Source organism: Misgurnus anguillicaudatus, chromosome 5, assembly GCF_027580225.2.
Source record: "Misgurnus anguillicaudatus chromosome 5, ASM2758022v2, whole genome shotgun sequence".
NCBI classification, from domain to species: domain Eukaryota; kingdom Metazoa; phylum Chordata; class Actinopteri; order Cypriniformes; family Cobitidae; genus Misgurnus; species Misgurnus anguillicaudatus.
The window spans coordinates 24476719-24499564 of record NC_073341.2 but is presented as its reverse complement, the minus strand read 5'-3'; the positions used below and the strand labels follow the sequence as shown (position 1 = coordinate 24499564).

General features: G+C 36.7%; 1 protein-coding gene across 1 annotated transcript in view; it reads right to left on the bottom strand.

Annotated features, from left to right (window-relative positions):
- The window catches only part of cttnbp2nlb (CTTNBP2 N-terminal like b), a 29103-nt gene extending 7026 nt beyond the window's left edge, over nt 1-22077 (bottom strand). Inside the window, exons 1-4 of the mRNA XM_073867776.1 lie at nt 21922-22077; nt 15505-15612; nt 3142-3368; nt 1623-1734 (exon numbers count right to left, since the gene is read on the bottom strand). Of these exons, the coding sequence (XP_073723877.1) occupies nt 1623-1734; nt 3142-3368; nt 15505-15612; nt 21922-21927 (453 nt within the window). The 5' untranslated portion in view covers nt 21928-22077. The remainder of the gene's footprint in view (nt 1-1622; nt 1735-3141; nt 3369-15504; nt 15613-21921) is intronic.
- Nucleotides 22078-22846: the final 769 nt, after the last annotated feature.

The window sequence follows — 22846 nt, the reverse complement described above, 5'->3', positions numbered from 1 at the left end:
ACAAACACAGACATCAAATAGATATTAAAGGAATAGTTCATCCAAATGTTAAAATTCTCATCATTTTCTCACTCTTATGCCATCCCGAATGTAAATGTTTTCTTTTCTTCAGGCCAACACAAATAATAATTTACGCAAGCAATTTTATATTGAAATAAATTCCATCATAATATCTTTTAATGTATTACAGAATATGAGAGCCAACACAATCAGATGTTTGCAATAGAAAATGCTTCACTGTTTGAACTTATTTAGCAAACAATACATCACATATTCACAGATCAACACAGTAAGTTCAAATATGGTGGCACATTTATAAATGTCAAATCTCGTTGGCTCTTGCGTCTCTGGCTGAAACATGCATATGACAACTAGTCACGAAATGCAAGCACCAATCGATTCAACGTTACAATGTGTTACCACATTTGAACTTAAAGGTGCAATGTGGAACTTTTTTAAAAGGATCTCTTGAATGAAATGCAATATCATATACATAACTATATTATCAGTGGTGTATAAACTTCACATAATGAACTGTATTGTTTTTATTACCATTTTTATCTACATGCACCCTGGGTGCCCTTACATGGAAGTCCCCATCATGTTTCTACAGTAGCCCTAAATGGCAAGAGCGTGTATTTCCATGGATATGCAATGTATCAGTTACTAGATAAGCTTAAAATATTAATTGTTCTCTTTCACAAACATATTGTTTCACTTCAGAAGACATCTATCAACCCACTGGATAACATTAATAATGGATATTAGCTTTATGGAGCTTCAACATGTTCCCTCCCATATAAGAAAACTGATTTATTATAAAATGATTAGTTTGTGTTCAAAGATAAAAGGAAGTCAATGTACAGTACTGTGCAAAAGTCTTAGGCTTGCTTTTGCAATGTTATAGTAATCATATATAATTGTTTCTCAGTCTCTTTAATGGAATACATCCAGAAAATACAAGAAATTTGTATATAGTATTAAAAACTGTATATAAATGTAAACTGATGTGTCAAGTTTTAAGGGTAAACTCTATTTCCACTTGAGCAATAGCAGGAAACTGCAGGATCTGTTAAACATAAATAAAATTAAATACTTTGAAGTCTTTATACTTCATTCTGCTCAAAAACGCTCAAGATGTGTTTAGGGCCAAGAGAGGTCACACTAAACAAAGACGATGCCTAAAGACGACATTTACTCCTGAAAATGTAATTTTTTTGTACATATTTCCTGTATCTTCTTTTTACATCTTAATAAAATTGATTGAAAAATAAATTGGATGGACATTAAAACTTCTAAAACAACAAGTCTGGTGGTGGTGGCTTAAGACTTTTGCACAGTACTGTACATCTGAGATGGCATGACCCACATTTGGGTGAACTATTCTGTTAATGTCACTAAACTTTCGTAAAATCTGGGACAGTGAGCAGAATAACTGAGAAATCAAAGACCATGAAAGTAAAAAAAGTGAAAGGTATGAAGTAACATCTTCAAATTCTTTAAACCTTTCATTACGTCGTTCATAAAAAAAAAATATTTTGCGGTTTAAGGGCTTGTCTAACTGTTTTGTGTTGTGTACGTGTACAGTGTGTATATGTGTTTTGCTGTTGTTGCTTGGTTACCTGCTGCAGTAGTCTTTCCTGTTCCTTCTCTAACATGGCTGTGATGTCATCGCCTGCGGCCACGTCTTGCACCCGTCGTCTTTTCTCTTCCTCTAAATCAGCGATTACCCGCACGCATAGATATAAAGACATTCAAACACCAACCAGCATAATTTAGAAGTAGTATTATTTTCAGTATTAGTTTTAGTATCAGTATAATACAATATGGCCTGTTTTCAAATACAAGGCTTAGCTAAAGCCAGGACTAGGCCTGAGTTAAAATAAGCCATTTAAGCATCTTTTTTAAACATGTCTCAGAAAAGAACTTGCTGGTGTGTATCTAAAGACAAATCAAAGGCACTGGCATTTTAAGATCTGTCAGTGGAAGTTATGTTCAGTTGAGACAGCTTAAACATGTGTTTTAAATATATAATAAATATATCATTTAAATTTGACTATATTTAATTAAAACCCTGTCTGTGAAATCCAGGCTAAAGTCTCATAACCTAGTTATGAGATTAGGAGCATCAGAGTAGTGAGAAAGTTGGCATCCCAAACTTTGGGACACAGCCTTACTAGGGTGATTCTCACGAAATACAGACTTAAAAGGCGGCCAGCATCAGTTTTTTTAAAAAGCCATTGAAGCCAATTTTATTTTTTGCACATATAAGATTAAGGACTGAACTTATAACCATTATTTTTAGAGGATTACAAAATATTTTCTATAGAATTATTTACATTTAGATTAATATTATCAAAAATTATAATTACCGCAACATGATATTACATTAAATATATGCATTTACAAACTCATGTTTCGGTAATGAGAACTAAAAAGTTGTTTAGGTACTATGACAAACAAAATTTAAACTTTTATCTGGAGAGAAAAAATAAGAACTGACTACCTGGTAGCCATCTTGAGTGTCACAGTCAATTATGTCCCTTTGAGGGCTTAAACAATGATTGAAAATTGTTGCGGAGGATGAGAAATTTTTTTTTTGACAAATTTATATTCCTTATTATTGTCTCTACATTTACCAAAGATCACCAAATAGCACATGTTTCTTTACTGTAAATGTTTAGAGTATAACATGCACTGAAGCTTTTTATTTTTTAATTATAAATATTTCCATGTCAAAGAACCCAAATCCAGTCATGGACACGTTGCGGTAATGAACATTTCCCCTTAAGTGTGGAAAAAACAGCAAAATTGTTTTGTATGATGTCATTTGAAATCATGTGCAAATAGTACATAAAGAGATGTTTGTAACTGTATGCTTCTTATTTTGATACTCTTACTTTGCATTTACTTTTTTTATAAGTCTAATTTCACGAGAATCACCCACAAGTCAATGTTAAATATATAAAAGTTATATTTTCACAAAATGTTCTTTACATTTACATGCAGTATGAGTTTAAGCATTACATTATGCTATGTTCCTTCAAAAATGTGTCCAAAATTAGGTCTCTTATAGGGCAGCCTGCTTAGGTAGGCATCTGACAAGAGTTCGAAACGCTGTACTATCTGCTTCTTACCCGCCTGTGTCTTCTCTCTGCCGCAGCGAGCTGTTTCATCATTTTGTCCTTCATGTTGGTACAGTGGGCCATCACCAGCCTCAACACACCCAATGGGTTCAGACGCACGGGATCCTGTTCTCCATTACCTTCACCCTGAGAAAGCTCGCTGTCCCTCAGCAGTGCTACGAAGGGGTCTCGGAGGTCATACTGTCCGTATCGCTCCTGTACAAATGCTTCTTTCTGTTGTGCCTAACAAAAGGTCAAATTTTAAGATTAGGCATTTGGTTTTCAGTGAAATCTCTTGATCTGAGAGGCGCTTTGTAATATTACAAAACTGTTTTCTTCCTTTTCTCAAGGAACTATTGAGAACATAACTGTGCCCTGGGCTGTGATCCAGATCTTTAGTTTTATACTTAGAGAGGAAATCTGCAGACAAATTATATTTAGCCAAGTTAAGTCATGTGTAAGTGGAAAGTCAACTAGCAAGTTCTTTGTATTTATCATTTATCATTGCTTGACTTTCATACAAGTACATTCATCAAATGACTACTAATACGTATCTCTATGTTTGCATGCTTGTATGTGGTGTCCGCAGAGAAACAGGATGAAGCATTTGGGATTTCTGAACTCTGCTCAGCTGGCTACCATCAGATCTATTTTCACAAAATATATAACCGTACTTCCGACCCCCCATTCTGATTCCCCCCTCCGCAGGCAGGTGTTAAACATCCCTTGGGCTCCAGGAACAGAGAAAGGGGGCTTACGGCACAAAAGGCCCAGCTGTAGGGGTGGAGTTCACTCTTCATTGTGCATGTGTGCGTTTGTGTGAGGGCTACATTTGGGGGCAGTGTGACTAATTTAAAAAGGATGGGGGGTCTTACTAAAAAGATCAGCAGATGGCACGCAAACACACAACCAGACGCACATACAATAAATAATGGGAATATACATGTGGTTTATGTTCTTTCATTTCCCTGTTTCCATGCTGTTCATGCCATTCTTCAGTCTTCAAATCACGTTCTTATTCAAGTCAATTACACAAAACGTTTCTGTCTGTCAGCACACCTAATTACTTTTTATTGGACGTGTGTAGATGTAAATTAATGGTAGAGATTTCAAAAGCATGTTATTTTTTTAGATATTTATTAGCAAAATTTTTGCTCAAGCTATACCAGATACACAATCATAATTTCTAAGTGAGAAATATGGCCTTTAAACGTTATCAATGCTGATAAATATGTAGACTTTTATCTGCTAAGAGATCACTATGTGGCTGTGTGGGACAGACTAATATTTAACCAACCAGACTTCAATAGGACACAGCTTCCGTAGTTTGTTAGTTATTATCTGCTGATAATCAGTCTGGAGCTCAAAGTATTTTAATAACACACACAGAAAGTCACAAAGGGTGTGGTGTGCTCAGTGTGTGAACAGTAGGGCTTTACAATATGGGGGGTGGGTTACATTGCAATATTTTCTTTGTTTGCGATAAAAGGAGAAACTACATTGGTGTGTGTGATATGAAACTTCATGATGTGAAAAAATACAACATGACGTTTTTTTGTTAGAATGACTGAGGTAATGTTCTAGGGAACCAAATCTTTATGGAAAAAATCTCTGTTTCAACTCGTCCCTTGCAGTTCTCATATAGCTCTGGAATGGCAGCAATGCATTCTGTGTAAAAAAAAACACGCACATTAGAGTAAATTACGTCATCAGACAGATATAATGCAAGTTTACATTTAGGAACATTATATTGTTGACTGTAATGTGACTATTGCGGATGCTATTGCACATTGAGATGCTGCTGCTACAGCAATATAATGTGCAGCCCTTATGAACAGTGAACAACACAATACAGCTTTTTGGGTTGGACGATGTATTGAGTTTTGTAGGGCTGCAACATAATCGATTAATCGGGTGATTTATTTTCTTTCGATTAATCGACTAATTGGATAAAACCTAAAAATGTACTAATTTAGTTTTATCACTTATTATAGCTCATTGAGATGTTGCTGCTGTAGCAATATAATGTGCAGCCCTTATGAACAGTGAACAACACAATACAACATTTCGGGTTGGGTGGTATATCGAGTTTTGTAGGGCTGCAACATAGTCGATTAATCTGGAATTTTTTCTTCGATTAATCGACTAATTGGATAAAACTTAAATATTTACTAATTTAGTTTTATCACTCATTATAGCTCATTGAGATGTCGCTGCTATAGCAATATAATGTGCAGCCCTTATGAACAGTGAACAACACAATACAACATTTCGGGTTGGGTGGTATATGGAGTTTTGTAGGGCTGCAACATAGTCAATTAATCTGGAATTTTTTCTTCGATTAATCGACTAATTGAATAAAACTTAAATATTTACTAATTTAGTTTTATCACTCATTATAGCTCATTGAGATGTCGCTGCTACAGCAATATAATGTGCAGCCCTTATGAACAGTGAACAACACAATACAACATTTCGGGTTGGGTGGTATATGGAGTTTTGTAGGGCTGCAACATAGTCGATTAATCTGGATTTTTTTCTTCGATTAATCGACTAATTGGATAAAACTTAATATTTACTAATTTAGTTTTATCACTCATTATAGCTCATTGAAATGTCACTGCTATAGCAATATAATGTGCAGCCCTTATGAACAGTGAACAACACAATACAACATTTCGGGTTGGGCGGTATATCGAGTTTTGTAGGGCTGCAACATAGTCGATTAATCGGGTGATTTTTTTTCCGATTAATCGACTAATTGGATAAAACCTAAATATTTACTCATTAAGTTTTATCACTCATTATAGCTCATTGAGATGTCGCTGCTATAGCAATATAATGTGCAGCCCTTATGAACAGTGAACAACACAATACAGCATTTCGGGTTGAGCGGTATAACAAGTTTTGTAGAGCTGCAACATAGTCGATTAATCTGTGATTTTTTTCGATTAATCAACTAATTGGATAAAACCTAAATATTAACTCATTTAGTTTTATCACTTATAATAGCTAAATAAGGCACTAAATTAAAGTATATAGTACTGTGAAAAAGTACCACCACCAGACTTGTTGTCTAGAAGTTTTAATGTCCATCCATATTTATTTCAATCTATTGTATTAAGAAACAAACAGAATATACAGAATATATGTACAATAAATAAATAAATAAATAAATACATTTTCAGGACTAAATGTCTTCTTTAGGCATCGTCGTTGTTTAGTGTGACCTCTCTTGGCACTAAATACATCTTGAGCGTTTTTGAGCAGAATTAAGTAAAAATACTACTTTGTTTAAAATTAGAAATTAGGATTTAATTTTATTTAGGTTTAAGAGATCCTGTAGTTTCCTGCTATTGCACAAGTGGAAGGGGAGTTTAAAGACATCAGTTTACATTTTATACAGTTTTTAATACTATACATACATTTCCTGTATTTTCTGGATGTATTAAGGAGACTGAGAAACAATTATATATGATCACTACAACATTGCAAAAATAACAAATCTAATTCTTGGCATGGTGGCTTAGGACTTTTTGCACAGTACTGTTTGTGCTTTTGCTTCCGTCATTGTCCTGTCACGTTGCCACATCCGCGTAACAAAACCAGCCAAAAACATCCCAATGACTTCACAGCCAAATTATAAACCAAATCCTTCTCTCTCTCTGTAAACCGCAGAATAACATCAACCTGTGGGAATTTAACTAAACAGAACAAATTTTATAATAGCTTATTAACGATTATTTTATTGATAGTTGATGTAGCCCTAGAGTTTTGGAAATATATCTGTACTTTTTCCTAGTTCGATACATGATGAGACAAAATAGTGTCTATATTGGTATGGCCCATAACAGAAGCTCTGGCAAAAATGTTCAATGAGGTCAGATGTAAGCTTCCCAACAAGCATGTTGTGCAGCTGTTTATTTTTGAACATGGAAAAAATCCCCGTCTTCGAATTTTATTCCACGTCATCATGCACTGTTTTAATAAAGGTGATTGTGACAATTTGGCTTTGATGGGCTGCCTGTTTCTGTTGAGCAAAATTTGATTCTGAACATCCATTAAACTTTGAGAGTGTGTTTACTATGCTGTCTCAGACCACCAGTCTGGATAGTTTATTTACTTAACTACAGCTTTAAGCAGCACTGCATATTACTCCACATCATTACAGTAAATTACAGTTAATTCACAGCCCTGGAGACATAAATCTGTGGCTCACTGGCCTTTTTGTGACCTTATCCAGAGATCAGAGAGTGAGAACCTGTTTTACAGATTGCATTAACATCCGTTTCAGCCTTGTGATCTTCTATGGTCAGTGCTAAATACAGGTGTAATTACAGTCTGAGATTCATAGGGTTCAAAAATTCAGAGGTAGTTGTCCCAGACACGAGTAAAGGACAGATATGAGAGGAAGAGAGAAAGAAAGTTTTCTTTGTGTAGTTCAGGATAATCGAGGTCAGATCACACTCATATCGCCTTTCTTTTAAAGTAAACCCTAAAGCAGCATGGTTTTTCTAAAAGCACTGAGTAACAAAAACCCCAGACACACAAATCTTCCTCTCTTCACATTCAACACAGCAGACCAGAGGCAAGGCACACCCACGCACACAATAACAGAGTGCAGCTGCTATATTTATCCAGTTCAGGTTCAAGTTTAGTTTCTAAATGGTTTTCAATAGCTGCTGTAGTTGTACAGTTTGTCTTTGTGGTTACTGTGATTAGCAGATGCATTATAGTAACCTATTGTATATTTACAGGTCAACTGTAATAGTTATGTTACCTACTGTAGTAGGCAGATGTTTCTAAATAGTTAACAAACAACTATATGGTAATGATGGTTTTAAAATACAATTCTGGTCCCATCAGGTTTCTTTTACTAACATGTACTCGTATTAAAAAAACTGTACACAATGTAACAATTGTGTGAATACATAGGGTGAATTGTCCTAAGTCCTAAGGATGCTATAGGAAAACATTTCTTAGATATTATTCTGGCAAATTGTCACAAGCCTCGTGTTTTGTTTAACACCAAATAAAGTTTATTATTATTATTATTACTTCTATCAGGTCTCAAATTGTACCTTCAGCTTCAGACCCTTCAATTTCTGTCCCCTGCTCGGCTGTCTTTGATCATTTTGAGCCAGTGACTTTGTCCTTTTTGGAGAAGGTTTTTGAAGAGGTTTTCCCCACTATAGGACCATCTGTTCTTGCAGTCATAAATAGTAGTCTGACCTTAGGTTTCTCATTTGGGTAAGCATGGACTGTTTCAAAAATATATATATATATACTTCCATAAAATGTGGCCCTTTTTCGATTTTTGCTTCATCCTCATATGAATGGACATGTAAGAGGTCATGTTAGTTTTTTTGTGTGATGCCATAGTTTTTACTGGCATTTATGCATTTTTGGAGGACCCACAAACACTTTAGGGCAATTTACCCTACATGTTAACAATGTACTTCACCCTAACCCTAAAACTACACACATGTATACAGTTAAATGCACATTAAAAAAAGTTTGTTTGCCTTAAAATATTGAGTAAATTTCATCTTAAAAACATAAAAAAGTAAAAATTGTTGTCAACTAATATTTTTAAGTTGAATTAACTCAAAACTTTAAGGCAACCAGGTAACTTACTGTTTTAAGTTGGACCAACAATGTTTATATATGTATATAAGTATATAAAGCAGTATGATCCAGATAAGTTGCTTTATTTATTCACTTATTCATCTAGCGAACTATTTTACCTAAAGTGACTTACAAATGTGAGAGCATTTAAAGAAGACATGAAAATCTGACTTTATCCACGTTTAAGTGCTATAATTAGGTCCCCGGTGTTTCTATCAACCTAGAAAATGTGAAAAAGATCAACCCATTAACTAAGTCTTTATAAACCATTCACTGCAAGCATGTAAAAAATTGGTCATTGAAATTTGGCTCCCCCTGTGATGTCAGAAAGGGATAATACCACCCCTTACTCTGCACTATCCAACCACGGCACTGACAGTTAGCGCAGAGATCAGCTCATTTGCATTTAACAGGACTCACCCAAAATAGCACATTTTTTCTCACACCTACAAAGTGGCAATTTTAACATGCTATAATAAATATCTATATGATATTTTGAGCTAAAACTTCACATACGTGCTCTGGAGACACCAAAGATATATTCAGAATCTCAAAGGCGGGGTGCATGATTTTTGAAAAACACTTTGGAAAAGGGAGTCAGGCTGAGTACCAAAACACACTTGTAGCCATTCAGCAATAAAGGGCGTGTCTACTAACCAACATCTTTGCCTGAGTTGCATATGTGTGGGGCGGGTCTATCAAAAGAAGGTCCAGATTCTATTGGTGTAGGGGCGTGTTTATTTAGGTGATTTCAAATATCAACATTGGCTTTGCACCCCACCTTTAAAAAGTCTTGTGAAATGTCTCCTTCTCCGTCACCATAGGAGACGGAGAAGAATCAGAAGAATTCCTGGAAGGAAGTTAACTCAGAGGGAATCCTACATCCCTCTAATCAACACACAAAAAACACATTCCAGTGCGAGACACCCCATTGGTTTTCCCAGTGAGCATTTGTGTGGAAATGAGTCAGATCTCTAAGCTATAACACAGTCTAGACATCTTGGACGAACCAACCGGCCTGTTCAGTCTGTGAGTTTAACATGAAATTCCCTATTCATGAACGTCTCTTCACCTGTCAACAGATCTGATCTCTCTTTATACGGCTGAAATAATAAACCAGTAGGCGAGTCATATTAACGGCGGTTTCCCTTTTTAACCATCAGCCCTCGGGACATGCTGCTCTTCCATTACATCAGAATGAATTATGGGAAAATGGCATGCTTCTCAGCTTCAGGTTTTTAACTGCTACACTGTTGTCCCAGCATCCATTGCTTCACCACTGTCAGGACAGAGTGGAGATTATAAAGCAGTTAGGGCGCACACTCACAAGCCAGTCATGATCAAAACAGTCTCAAGCGCCCCAAGGGCTTCTCATGGTTCCCTCTGAGAATAAGACTCATACTGGGCAGGAAGAGAGTCAGAGAATGAAGAAGTCACACCAACACAGAGAGACTTGCACACATACTCGCCCTCCGGCCTGGGGCTAAGCAATAAAATGCCTTAAAAAAGAGAGAGAGAGAGAGAGAGAGAGAGAGAGAGAGAGAGAGAGAGAGAGAGAGAGAGAGAGAGAGAGAGAGAGAGAGAGAGAGAGAGAGAGAGAGAGAGAGAGAGAGAGAGAGAGAGAGAGAGAGAGAGAGAGAGAGATGCAAACACACAGTTGATCTGTAGGTCACAGTGAGACACCAGAGCAGGTTTTGTGATTGATCCCCTAGTCTCATGTTTCTGTGTTTCCCACACACAAGCTCCTGTTCTCTGTTATTAACCGTGTAAACTTTTCAACTACAGCATCGGACAGGTCAATTACAGACAGTCTTAACACACACACATATGTACAATGTGTCCAGAGGGACCACTGTGGGTTTCTGTTGTGTTTCAGTATAATACAAATCAAGCCATATTTGGTGTTATTTTGAGGAGTGCAGACTCAATTGAGCACAGCTGAATTAATTTCTGTGCTTATTAAGCAATAAAACTAAATGAACGATGGAGAACTGAACATTGTAAAGACGATGAAAAGATTCACACTTAGGAGAAATCATATGCTGCACACAGTTATTTTCAGAAAAGTGACTGTCAGATAAGAGCAAGTGCTGGTAACACCAAGGTCATGGTTTCCTCAAATCCTCAAACCATTTGCCTTGTTAAGTCTGACATTACGCACCACAGCTTCCAGATCCAAATCTTCTATCCGATGGCTAAAGCAAACAATACTAACAGTGATTGCTGTAAAACTACCCCCCCAAAAAAATCACCATCCTAACCTTTATGTCCACTCTAAAATCCCAGATGACCAAACCAAAATGATTAATCTGACCACAATGATTCAACGTTTATGAATCATCATTACATATTGGTGTCCGGGATGCTCTGAGACTGGAGAAGGTAGTATAGACAGTTTCATCGGACGCAGGTGCATCCCGTCCAGGGGGCTTGGTAATCAAAGGGGCGGGGCATACGGGAATAGCTGCGTGATGAAGTGAAACTAAAGGGTTAATAAACACAAAACTGAAGCAGATGTTGTAGAACGTCTGGCGAACGATAATAGATAGCGCAAAGATTGTAAAAACGGATTATTTCCCACTATTAATTACATTATCTGAAAGAGTGTAACTACTGTAGTGTGTAAATAATGCACATAACCTAGCTAGCAGGTTGCTCAAACAACAAAATCACCAGCTAACTTTTTTAAATATGCAAGAACTATAGACTAAAACAATAACAGGCTTAAACTACCCCAAAACATAAGTCAACTTACAGTTCTCACGGACACACGTTTTATCAACTGGCTATCCTCCAGACAGTGAAGGACCATTTCGGCCGTGTGGCACACATGCACGTGTATTCTCAGAGATGTTTTATCAACTGGCTAGGTATCCTTCAGACAGTGACGGTCCGGACCATGTCTTTCTCTCATTGCTGTCGCGTGACGCGAGTGGTGAAGCGCGTCCACGCTATTCTCCAAGATGCACTTGACGGCCTTTTGTGCAGCTACATTTTTTTATTTATTTTTTTGGACGACCCAGTTAAGGCGGTAGGGTTTCCTAGCTCAGGCGTGCCACCCGAACTGCAAAGTGTTGCGGGAAACCCTGCACATTTTACACAGTAACGTTAGCTCAGTGTAGTTTTTGATACGCTTTATCTATGATTTGAACTAAGGTAATCTACTTCTTGCTTATTTTGCTTGTTTTCAGAAATAAACTACTTTAAAAGGACTTTATTGTTATTGATTCTGTGCAGAAGTTTACCTGAAGTTATGTTTGTTCCAGGAAAAGTTGTTTGTTTATGTTGTTACTGCTGTTTATTAAAGCTTAGTTTAAATATGTGACAGGAACAAACACCACTAACTTGAAACAAATGGAGGCTTGAACCCGGAAATGTTTTTCCATGCACCAAGACCTAACAAGCAGATTCACTGAGTCAATAGTAATTAAGTAAACATGTTGGAATGCTCAAATAAACAAAGCAACGTTTTGAAAGTGCCACAGAGCCATGATTTACAATGCCGTGACCTTTTAAAGGCACAATATGTAGGATTTTACCACTAGAGGTTGAATTTTGAAAACAAAGGCAACGCTTAATGACATTATAAAGGAGAGGGGAATGATGAGAGATGTTGTTTTCATCATCCAGACGAATTCGCTAAATATGTTCATGAAATGAGGTTATGAATAAATGTTTTATTACCTGTACGTCTGATCACAGTACTTTATGGGTTTGTAATGAATTAGCTGAAAGGCATAACAGCTCCAAAGTAGATGACACTTTTGCATTTGTCCATGTGTTTCCGTTTCTATGAGCAAAAACCGAGGATAGCACGGATATTACTTCATTGATAGGCGACAATCACAAGGGACTAGCCATTATGTAAAATCAGAATTTCTCTAGATTTACAAATTTTAACAAACTTTTCCAAAGTTTACCAAATTTTGGGAAAATGTATATGCATAACTGCATGAAATATATCACACTGTGCAAGTGGTTACATATTGTGGCTTTAAACAGAGGTGTGCATGACAATAAAAACACTGAGGGTTAGGTTTATAGATATATGGTTAGGAATAGGGTACAGTAAGTATCCAAGTCATTGTTTGGATGGTCTGGTCTGATCCATCACTGGCTATGTTTACATGCACAAAATTGTGTCAATCCGACGGAATTTAATATATGATTGAAGGTTACGACAATACAGTTTACAAGCACCCTAAACATATGCAATCTTATTAAAACGATTGTTTAAATGTACATTCTATATAATCTGAACCGAACGTCTGTGCAAGCGCACAGGCAGTGTTGCCAGCTTCATGTATCAAAACCATGCCAATGGACATTCAAAACTAGTTTAAAAGCATCCCAATGACTATTCACAGTCCAAATACCAAAAACTAATAAACTAAATCCTTTCATTAGTGTTGTAGTTCTCGAGACCACTTTTTAAAGGTCTTGGTCTCGTCTTGAAATCGACCGCATTTTTACGGTCTCGTCTCGGTCTCAGACAAAGAAAACTCGGAATTTTATTTCAAGACCGGTCAAGACCACAACTGATGGCACATCACGAATGTATTTTTTATCATAAATTTTTTACAGTTTTTTCAGGTTTGGCATATGATGTTGGCATTGTTTAAGCATTGTTTAAGTTTCTCCCAATGACAATTTTTCTAATTTTATTACTAAAAACACCTGCATTGTGTTAACTGGATGGCAAGCCATGGAAAGACAGTTCAGAATAAATTATGTTGATTTTAGCTCTTTAGTGTTTGTTCACTTTTATAAATTCCCCATACGGTATCTGCAATGTCTTTGATTATTTTATCAACTTCTCTGATGGCATACACACACGCATGCATGCACGCACGCACGCACGCACACACACACACACACGAAGTGCCTAATCATATGCATATTCCACATTTTATCATAAGTGTTTAAATGCAGTGACTTGCACTGGTCATGGTCTTGGCCTGTCTTGGTCTCGACCATTTAAAGTCTTGGTCTTGTCTCCGTCTCGGCCTGTCTTCGTCTTTGTCATGACTTGGTCTCGGTTTAGGTGGTATTGACTACAACACTACCTTTCATCTTTAACCCACAGGAAAAAAACATCCAGGGAGAATCTGAACTAAAAAAAAGCAAAGGACTTGGCAACGCCACCCAGCGCATCTCGTCGAGTTCACGCTTTATCTCTTAATAAATGTACAAAGTTGAGTTGGAGAAAGCTGTTCTTAGGAAGTTTTTATAAATAGGCAATGAACACACAATTTTCAAAAGGCACAATGCTATTTTATTGCTTTATATACCCTAACGTTATGAAAGTACACATGAACGCTGTAGAATGTACAGTGCATGACCCCATTACCTTAACTCATTCACCGCCATTGACGAGTTATCTCGTCAATTATGAGTTAATATTTAACTAATAAATATGCCTTTCTGGACGAATTTCAAAGTGAAAGTGTAATACCGCTTTTATCCACTGGCTGGCGCCAAACCGAATTTATCAAAAACGGAAGTTAAAAAGATTTAATGGTTATTTTAACTGCCTTTATGTTTGATAGTCATTCTGAGTCTGATCTCTAACATAAATTCCTTTACAAAAACGCAATTTTTTAAGCTTTTTGCTCAAAATGTTGTATTTTTGAAGAGAAATATCCATATTTCAGTGGTTAAATTAAGTGGAAAAAATGTATATATAATGAAACGTTTTTTTCCCCAGTTTGTTTGTTTGTTTATTTGTTTATTGTTTGTTTGAAAGCAGAGGGTGTGTTCTTTAATTTGATATAATTTGTATGTTTATATATTTATAGAAGATAATTTTTCCTGCAAGGAATTTTGTGAAACTTTTGTTAAAATCACAAAAATGCCGGTGGGCAACTTTTCTCAAAAAGGCTGGCGGTGAATGAGTTAATAATGTGTGGTGTCATTGACTTGCTATGCATGTTTCTGTGACGAGAATTATGTGAGACATAAATAAGAGGTAAATATAAGCCGCAAATGTTAAAAAAAATCTATTTTTGTATCCAATTGAGAAAATTCTACGATTCACGCATTTCCATGCATACTTTTCTCCTGCTGATCGGATCAGACTACACCGCCCCTTTCAATACGATCAAATTTGCATCGAATCGACGTCAAGTTTTGATTAATGTGTTTACATGAATGCTTTTCAATCCGATTGAGCCATCAATACGATTACAAACAAATTATTTGGTTGCATGTAAACGCACCTACTGTGTCCGTGAATTGTGTGTATGTGTGGTTTACAGGAATAGCACTGCCTGCCATTGTTTTCTCTTAAGAGTTTCCTGAGTATCTCATCTAACACACATCCTCTTGTTCCTGTCCACCAGCTCACATAAATCCTGACCATCTCCTGCCTATTACATAACACAACCACACATATCTATACCTGCAATAAGAAACATATATGTAAGCTAATGCAACTAATACACATTTATTAATAGTGAAATGTGAAATTTTTTATGTTTAAACACTTTCTCCTATTCAACCTAATATGCAACTACTTCACAAGTGGCTAGAGTTTTCCCGAAACTGTAAATACTGTGGTGCTACAAAATAGTTTCTCTGTTTTTATCATCTTGACCAGCAAGACAGCAAAATTGGTTTATTCACAACTACTGTAGCAAGAGTTTGGGACGATAGTATTTGTTTACCTAAACAGTGTATGACAAAGGAAAACCTGTTACAAATGCTTTGCTTTCATTTGGCAATGCTTGTGTGAAATCAGGAGAGCTCTTACCCTGAGTGTGTGTATGACTACATCCCGTGCCTCCAGTTCTCCTTCCAAAATGCTAAGCAGCATCAGAAGTTCAGCTTTACTGAGCGTCTCCACATTCATTCTGCTTCCCTGAAACACACACAAACAGATTAAATTAGCCTTTTCATTTTTACTTGATACCATTTATAGGAACCACAGACCTGGCAGCGCAACTCACAGCACAAACATAGCGAGACCATGTGAAATAGGATCATGCCACACACACAGATCCTTTTCACTGGCCTAGATATGGAATACAGTATCACACATTTCATTCAGCGAATAACCTGGGATGACATTTGTGTGAGAACTGCTGGACATTCATGAAACACAAGCACGCATTAAAACACAAAAAGCAGTGTTCGGTTTCTGTGCATCGTGGTCTGGCTTGCCTTCAGACCCCATAAACACAGGAAGCTATTAGCATATCAGCACAGAGGTCTCCAGTGAATGTGGTAAGACTGCTGTACTGTAATGCATTCCCTAAATCTCCCTCTAAAACACACACACACACACACACACACACAGCTTAAACACTTATGAACTTCAAAAGAGGCAGCTGAATTTGGTTGCAGGCTAATGGACGGCTTTACATTAACCATTACAGTTTTGTGTGTGGTGTTTTCACTAATAAACATAAAGTAACTATTTCTGTTTAATTATGTTCACTTTGTACTGTAAAATTACTGGCCACACCCACTAATGAAAGGCATCATCATCATCATCATCAAGTTACTTTATTGAATCCTTGATTCTGATTGGTTGGCACGCAGTCCAGGATGTTGATTAATCCTCCATAACTGCACAAATATGACATACTTTCAGGTTTGTTGAGCACACTAAAGGTGCGTAATATCACTTCGCCCTGTTATTTACAGATGCTTAGAAACAGATAAGGTTTTATTGTAAGACACTTAATCTCTGGCACTGGAAAGTACTTTTACACACAAGTGTTTCAGGGATGGGCACCTGAAAAATGTCACATGCACATGTGGGATATAGAATAATTAATGATAGGTCACTAACCATTATTGCAGACACAAACTGTAACACCAACTCCTCATAGCATCATGACCTAGTTAGCATTAAGTTAGGGATAACGTACAGCCAGTGGTTGTTAGCGCAGAATAAACCTGACAGGATGATCATGTGGCCGTATTATTCTCTCATCTTTTCTCCCTTTCTTTCCAAACCACGATAAACGCCACTCCTCCTTCTCTGCAGAATGCAATAAATCCGCTCAACAAATCACAGCGCAACATTGGCGGCGCTTTGAATACTACACACGGATCCTAGTTTTCCTCTAATTTGTACTTCGTGATCAACAAACAAACAAAAACAAAATAGTAATTTTGATGGCATTGATAAACCTGTGGTGGCTTTCTGTGGCGGGAAGAAACGTAAGCCATCAAAATCTAATAATTTATGTGAAAGCCATTCGGGCAAAAGAAAAATGCCGGCTGTTGCTTGTTCTCACACAACAGCAAGCTTCTGTCATGCTAACACATTGACCCCAGCGGATCTTATGAAAAACGTTCTATTATTTTATGCAAAGTCAATGAAAATCGAGCAGGACCAAAACATTTTACAGCTGATCGCTGTCAAAAAAGTTCACCGACGACGTCCCAAGTATAACAGTGGCAATGACAGTGTTTTTAATATGAATAAGTGTTTTGATTAATGCCATATGTGTTTTTTTATCAGTGTATACCACTAGTCAACTAAATGGATATAACATGGCAAAGATGAATGCACATTTATATATTGATTCAATAGATTTATAGCATTTTGAAAAAAATATTCATGAATTTATTGTATTTTGCGGAAAAAATAATCTGTTTTTATATTAAATCTTTGAAAATCAAACTATGGATAAGAATTTTTAATGTTTTAATAACCTAAAGATGCTATGTGAAAGTTTGTAACAGAAAATAGTGGTTTTCATCTTGTCACCGAAATTAGTCAAAATGGATTTATTGCGTTTTTGGAACAAAACTCTTCATATAATGTCATACATGTTATTAAAATACAAATTTATATTACATTTTTGTGTAATATTAAACTGTACCTGTCAAAATTATTTGCAGCATCCGTTATTAGTGTTATCCGTTATTAGTTTCAGGCGGTTGTTATCACGGCACAACGTACCTTGGAATGTTTCAACTGGCCAATCAGAATCAAGCATTTTAGAGCGCCATGTAATAAAGACTATCAATCATCAAGTCTTCACTTAGTTATTCTCATTAACGTTTTTTGTCCTGCTGCAAAGTGGAGCATGTCCCAAAAGGAAGCCATTTCAGGTTTCTCAGGTGGCATTCCCCAAAACCTCTGAGAATGTACTTCCTGATAAGATTCACTGATTCAGCATGCCACAGTGTTACCAGACAAGCTCAAGAATTTTTTCATTTCCACTAAAAAGGATTCACACAGCATGACCAGACCTAATATAACATCAGGTCAATGATGTCACCCAGACATTACTAACACTCCAGATGAGATCAGCGCCAATCATAGAGCCAGAACTGTGTGTGTGTGTGTTCTGGAATTTACCTTTATTCCTTTGGGCTTGGCTCTCTATTAAACAAATACACCCTGCCAAATACTACAGAAATATGAATGGCTGATCAATTTCAGCACAGAGCAGTGGGTTTAAATAAATATAGTACGCATAGTTTATAGTAACATCTAAGAATTCAGTTCAGGACTCCTCACTGTATACAAATTCACATGCTTGTATGTGTGCTTACTTCCTAACAAAATATGGTGGTTATATCTAATGTTTGCGTTAAAGCCATGGATACAGAGTCATGTAGGCATGAACCTTTTATCTTTGTTCTTATCTTTTCTTTCACTTCTCTCTGTTTGTTTAAGAAGTGTATGTTTATTTTATGACACACATTATAGTCTGATGGTTTGACAGCACTATTCAGTATTTTTGAATCAAGTGATTATCCAAACATAACATACCATGTGAACATACAGCTACTAATAACATTTATTAAGAAACTGCAACTGAAAATGCGGTTTAAAATAACACACACACAAATGCATAATAAAATACAGTTAACCCTTTATATGCCACCAATCATTCTAAATAGAAAACCGACAGCAGGCGCTTATTATTCCCATAAGAAACCTCATTCTTCTATATCCTGTGAAAACATTTTTTGTTCTGATCAAAAGTGCATCCTGCCTTCATTTCCTCTCAAGAGATCCTGTCAAACCACAAACACACTTTGACTGCTTGTCAACAAGTTTCACAACAGGTATAAGTCAGAAAGAGATGTAACACTGAAGTCCTTGTGGTACTGTATTTTATTTCCTAATCAAAAGAGTTAGTCACACAATCTTCTGTCTGTGTCTTTTTGTCCGCTTTGAATTGTTTTCTTTATCTCTGTGGTAGAACTGAATGGGACCGGAACCAAGACAGCATGAATTAAAAGTCACACCTTCCACAGACTGTCCTATAATAATTTTCCAGTGAAACACGAAAGAGGTTTTAATAGAAATGTCAGAATGTCAAACAGCTGCTGTTTCATTCAAAAAGTTGCCCTCACAACCAATACTGAAGGTATATGGCAATCCTGGGCATGTTTGTATCTATGAAAAAAAGTTTTTTGGAAAAACACCTGCCTAAAGAATCTTTCTCAAGAAAGTGTCAGGCTGTAAATAGCAATTATTCAAAGCACATTTGAGCAAAAAGCATTCCAGGAAAAAGATAACCACAATTTGTACTGTAAGTGAAACGGTAACTAGACACAGCAAGAGAGGAGACAAGAGGATCTTGAGCACAGCATCTGAGATCTGTTTCTGTAAACAAAACCTGACGGTCCGTCCCCTGATTCAGTTACACATTAAAGTCCAGTTAAACTGTAAGTACAATGAAGAAATCATCAGTGTAGATCTGGCTATGACTAGAGTGTACTGGATTATAAAACATCAAGAGAGATAGTGGGACACTTGATGGGATTGTTGCCAATTTGTTACACCCAAAAGATAAACCCAAACTATTATAAGCATTATTATCCTACATCCAATAAACTATCAGTATCACTACGCACTGTACATTACCGAGAAATCACAGCTCATGCAGAGATTTCTCTCATCTCAAACAAATCTTAAACCACAGCTGCTGAGAGCAAAACCAAACCTTCAAAAACATTACACCACAGCCCGATGTCAGCTTACTTAATGAATCATTTGTTTAATGAGAGATTTAGACATGTGTCAGATGGGTGTGTGGTTTGTGGGCTGTGCTGATGTAACCAGACATTACCTTACACAAGCACACAAAGTCTCTATAAAGTAAAAACACTTTACGGTAGTAAAGCTCATTGTTAGGAGCATGACGTTAACAATGCAAAGTCGTGGAGAGAGAGAGAGAGAGAGAGAGAGAGAGAGAGAGAGAGAGAGAGAGGGAGAGGGAGAGAGAAAGAGAGAAATATGGGTTACAGAGACCAAAAGGAATTCCAGGAATTCACACCCCACACTTGCTTATCAAATATTAACAGAAAAAGACTTCAGAAGAGACTTTAATTGGTAATAATAGGTCCCAAAAGCCGAGCATCTCTTTTTACTTTTAACAGCCTCCAACTCGTTATCAAGCTTGCAAATCCAAGAATCCGATAATGCGATCCTGGGATCCTTCAGCTCAATGACAACACAATAGCATCAAACAGAATAATTTCAGTAGACTGATTGTTAGGGCTCTCTGCCGGAAAAAAACACATGCAGTGATTTGGCACAGTATGGTTAAAGGAAAACACCACAATTCTTCAATATTTTACTATGTTCTTACCTCAACTTAGATGAATTAATACACACCTATCTTTTTTCAATGCGTGCACTTTTAATCTTTGCACAGCGCATCATGAATGTGTTAGTATTTATCCCCATTCATTCCTATGGCTCCAAACAGGGATGAACTCAAAAGCCACCAAACACTTCCATGTTTTCCATATTTAAAAACTGTTACATGAGTAGTTACACAAGTAAGTATGGTGGCACAAAATAAAACTTTTGTTTGGAGCCATAGGAATGAATGGGGCTAGGCTAAATGCTAACACATTCACGAAGCGCTGTACAAAGATAAAACGTGCATGTATAGAAAAAGATAGGCATCTATTAATTCATCTAAGTTGATGTAAGATCATAGTAAAATATTGAAAAATGCTGGTGTTTTCCTTTAACCTAACCCTTTCTGTTCACTGGATCTAACGAGTTCTCTATTATAACTCACTCAGCCCTTTCCTCAGGCAAGAAGTCCTCTGGTTTCCTCTGGTCGCGAGTTTCTTACACACTTCCTCAAATGCAACATATTTGCAGTTTTGAACGAAATGTGTATATTCTAGGAGTCAAATAAACCATCCGGAGGTTACAAAAATAACAGATAACCGTGACTTCAGACTTCTGCAAATGCTGTCAAGAATACTGCTTCTTGAATCTCAAAATGATACACTGAAACCCTCTAAAAAATGCCTATGCGGGCCATTAACCGAACACATTAGACACTTTAGCCAAAGTAACAGTAAGATCTGTAAAATGAGGCAAGATCTTCTCAAGTGATCTTGTCATGGCAATTGAAAACTTAGCATACAGGCTAGACTACATTTTTGCCCTTCACCCACTAACAATTCACATCTCTACCACATCTCAGAAATCGCTGCTTGTTTGTATGATCAAAAACAACACACAAACCGTAATCAGAGTAAATTAGAACCACACTAGATTTAAACCTGAAGTAGTCTTTGCACCAAAGTCTTTAGCAAGAGTAACATAATTGACAAATGCATGAGAAGTTGACAACTGCCTAAGTAGTGTAGTATATGATTTATTGTCAATAGAGCACTTTGTTGGGAAAAATTCAGCCACTGCTCCGCAAAAACTCTTAATGGGAATATCAAATTACCTGGTGGACACAAAGCTCCCCTTTCAGCATTTCAAATAATCATTCCGAACATATGGACCATTCACACACTGTTAAACCCAAACCAAAACAAGCAATCAGTGCACTTCTCAAACCGATTAAACGCGGCAATGCACTCGGTTACAGTAGATCAGACCTGATCAGGGTGTCTGATATCTGCCCGGATAACAAGACACATGTTACTTTGTAGCATACATATATAAACATGCTATGGAAATACACTTGCTTGGTTATGTCCAAATTCCTTAAATACGTCCCGTTTAAAGATAACGTGCACGGAATGAAAACTACGTAGTGTGTCATTTTTTTACAATTTAAAGCGTACGTGCTTGTCATAACAGTTCATGCATTGGAAATCTATACTGGGTTGTGAATCAGTCTTTCACACCAGCACGCTCTCCTGATCACATCCCAACCACACCTTCTCCTCCTCCGCTAAACACTTTTAATTCCAGGAAATGTTTTTTTTTTACCTTCATATGGGGGTTTGTTTGCTCATCAGTCCTCGTGTTCGGAAATATCCCAGTTTACGGAGTTATTTCTCACTTTCACTGCTGCCAGTGTGCTACTGTCCCAACCGAAAATATGGAATACAGCCACTGACAGATCGCTCAGCCAATAGGAGGAGAGAGAGCGTTCAGAATAATCCATCGGGATTGGACGTTACGCTGCAGGAGGAGGAGCTAAAGACTCGTTCAATCCGTGTCTTTGTCTGCGGTTATTTGTTTTGTGTGCAGTTTATTGTAGTGATTTGAACGCGTTACTGTGTCTTTTTAATTCACAATTTTGTATTTATTATAAGTAACTATAAGCAAATCCTTCTTTTGAAAATGTACATATTTTCACATATCATGAAACTTTTTGATTAAAATCAACATGACTACATGTTAAAAATACATTGAAAAAAATTAACCTTTTAAAATAAAAATAAGGGTTTTGTATGAAATTATAATTTTTCATATTTTTACTCAGCTATTTCTGTTGGAATACTAAATAATCTCTACAATGAATCTGACGTGTTTATAATGCTGTGTAGTCTTGTGTAATAATAGTGACAAGGCAAAGGTTAACCGATAAATGAACCTTTATTAGATTTGCAGTTCGCATTAATGGGCTCGCGCCTAACCTCGTCTCCAGCGCCGCCACGTGGACAAAAATTTACAAACAGATCAATGCGCAACAATATTCCTATCATATTCCCTTTTATGTGCAAAATGATCGATTTAATACAGAAATATTACTATTGGTTAATAGATCAGTATTTAAAATAGCACCATTAAGGTCATGATCAGTATGCAATTAAATGATTGCATTACAATTTGTTTAAAGAGAACCAGTTGTGTAATGATGTCTTTTCATAATACTTAAGATGCAAGTTTATCAGAAAGGATGAGGGAG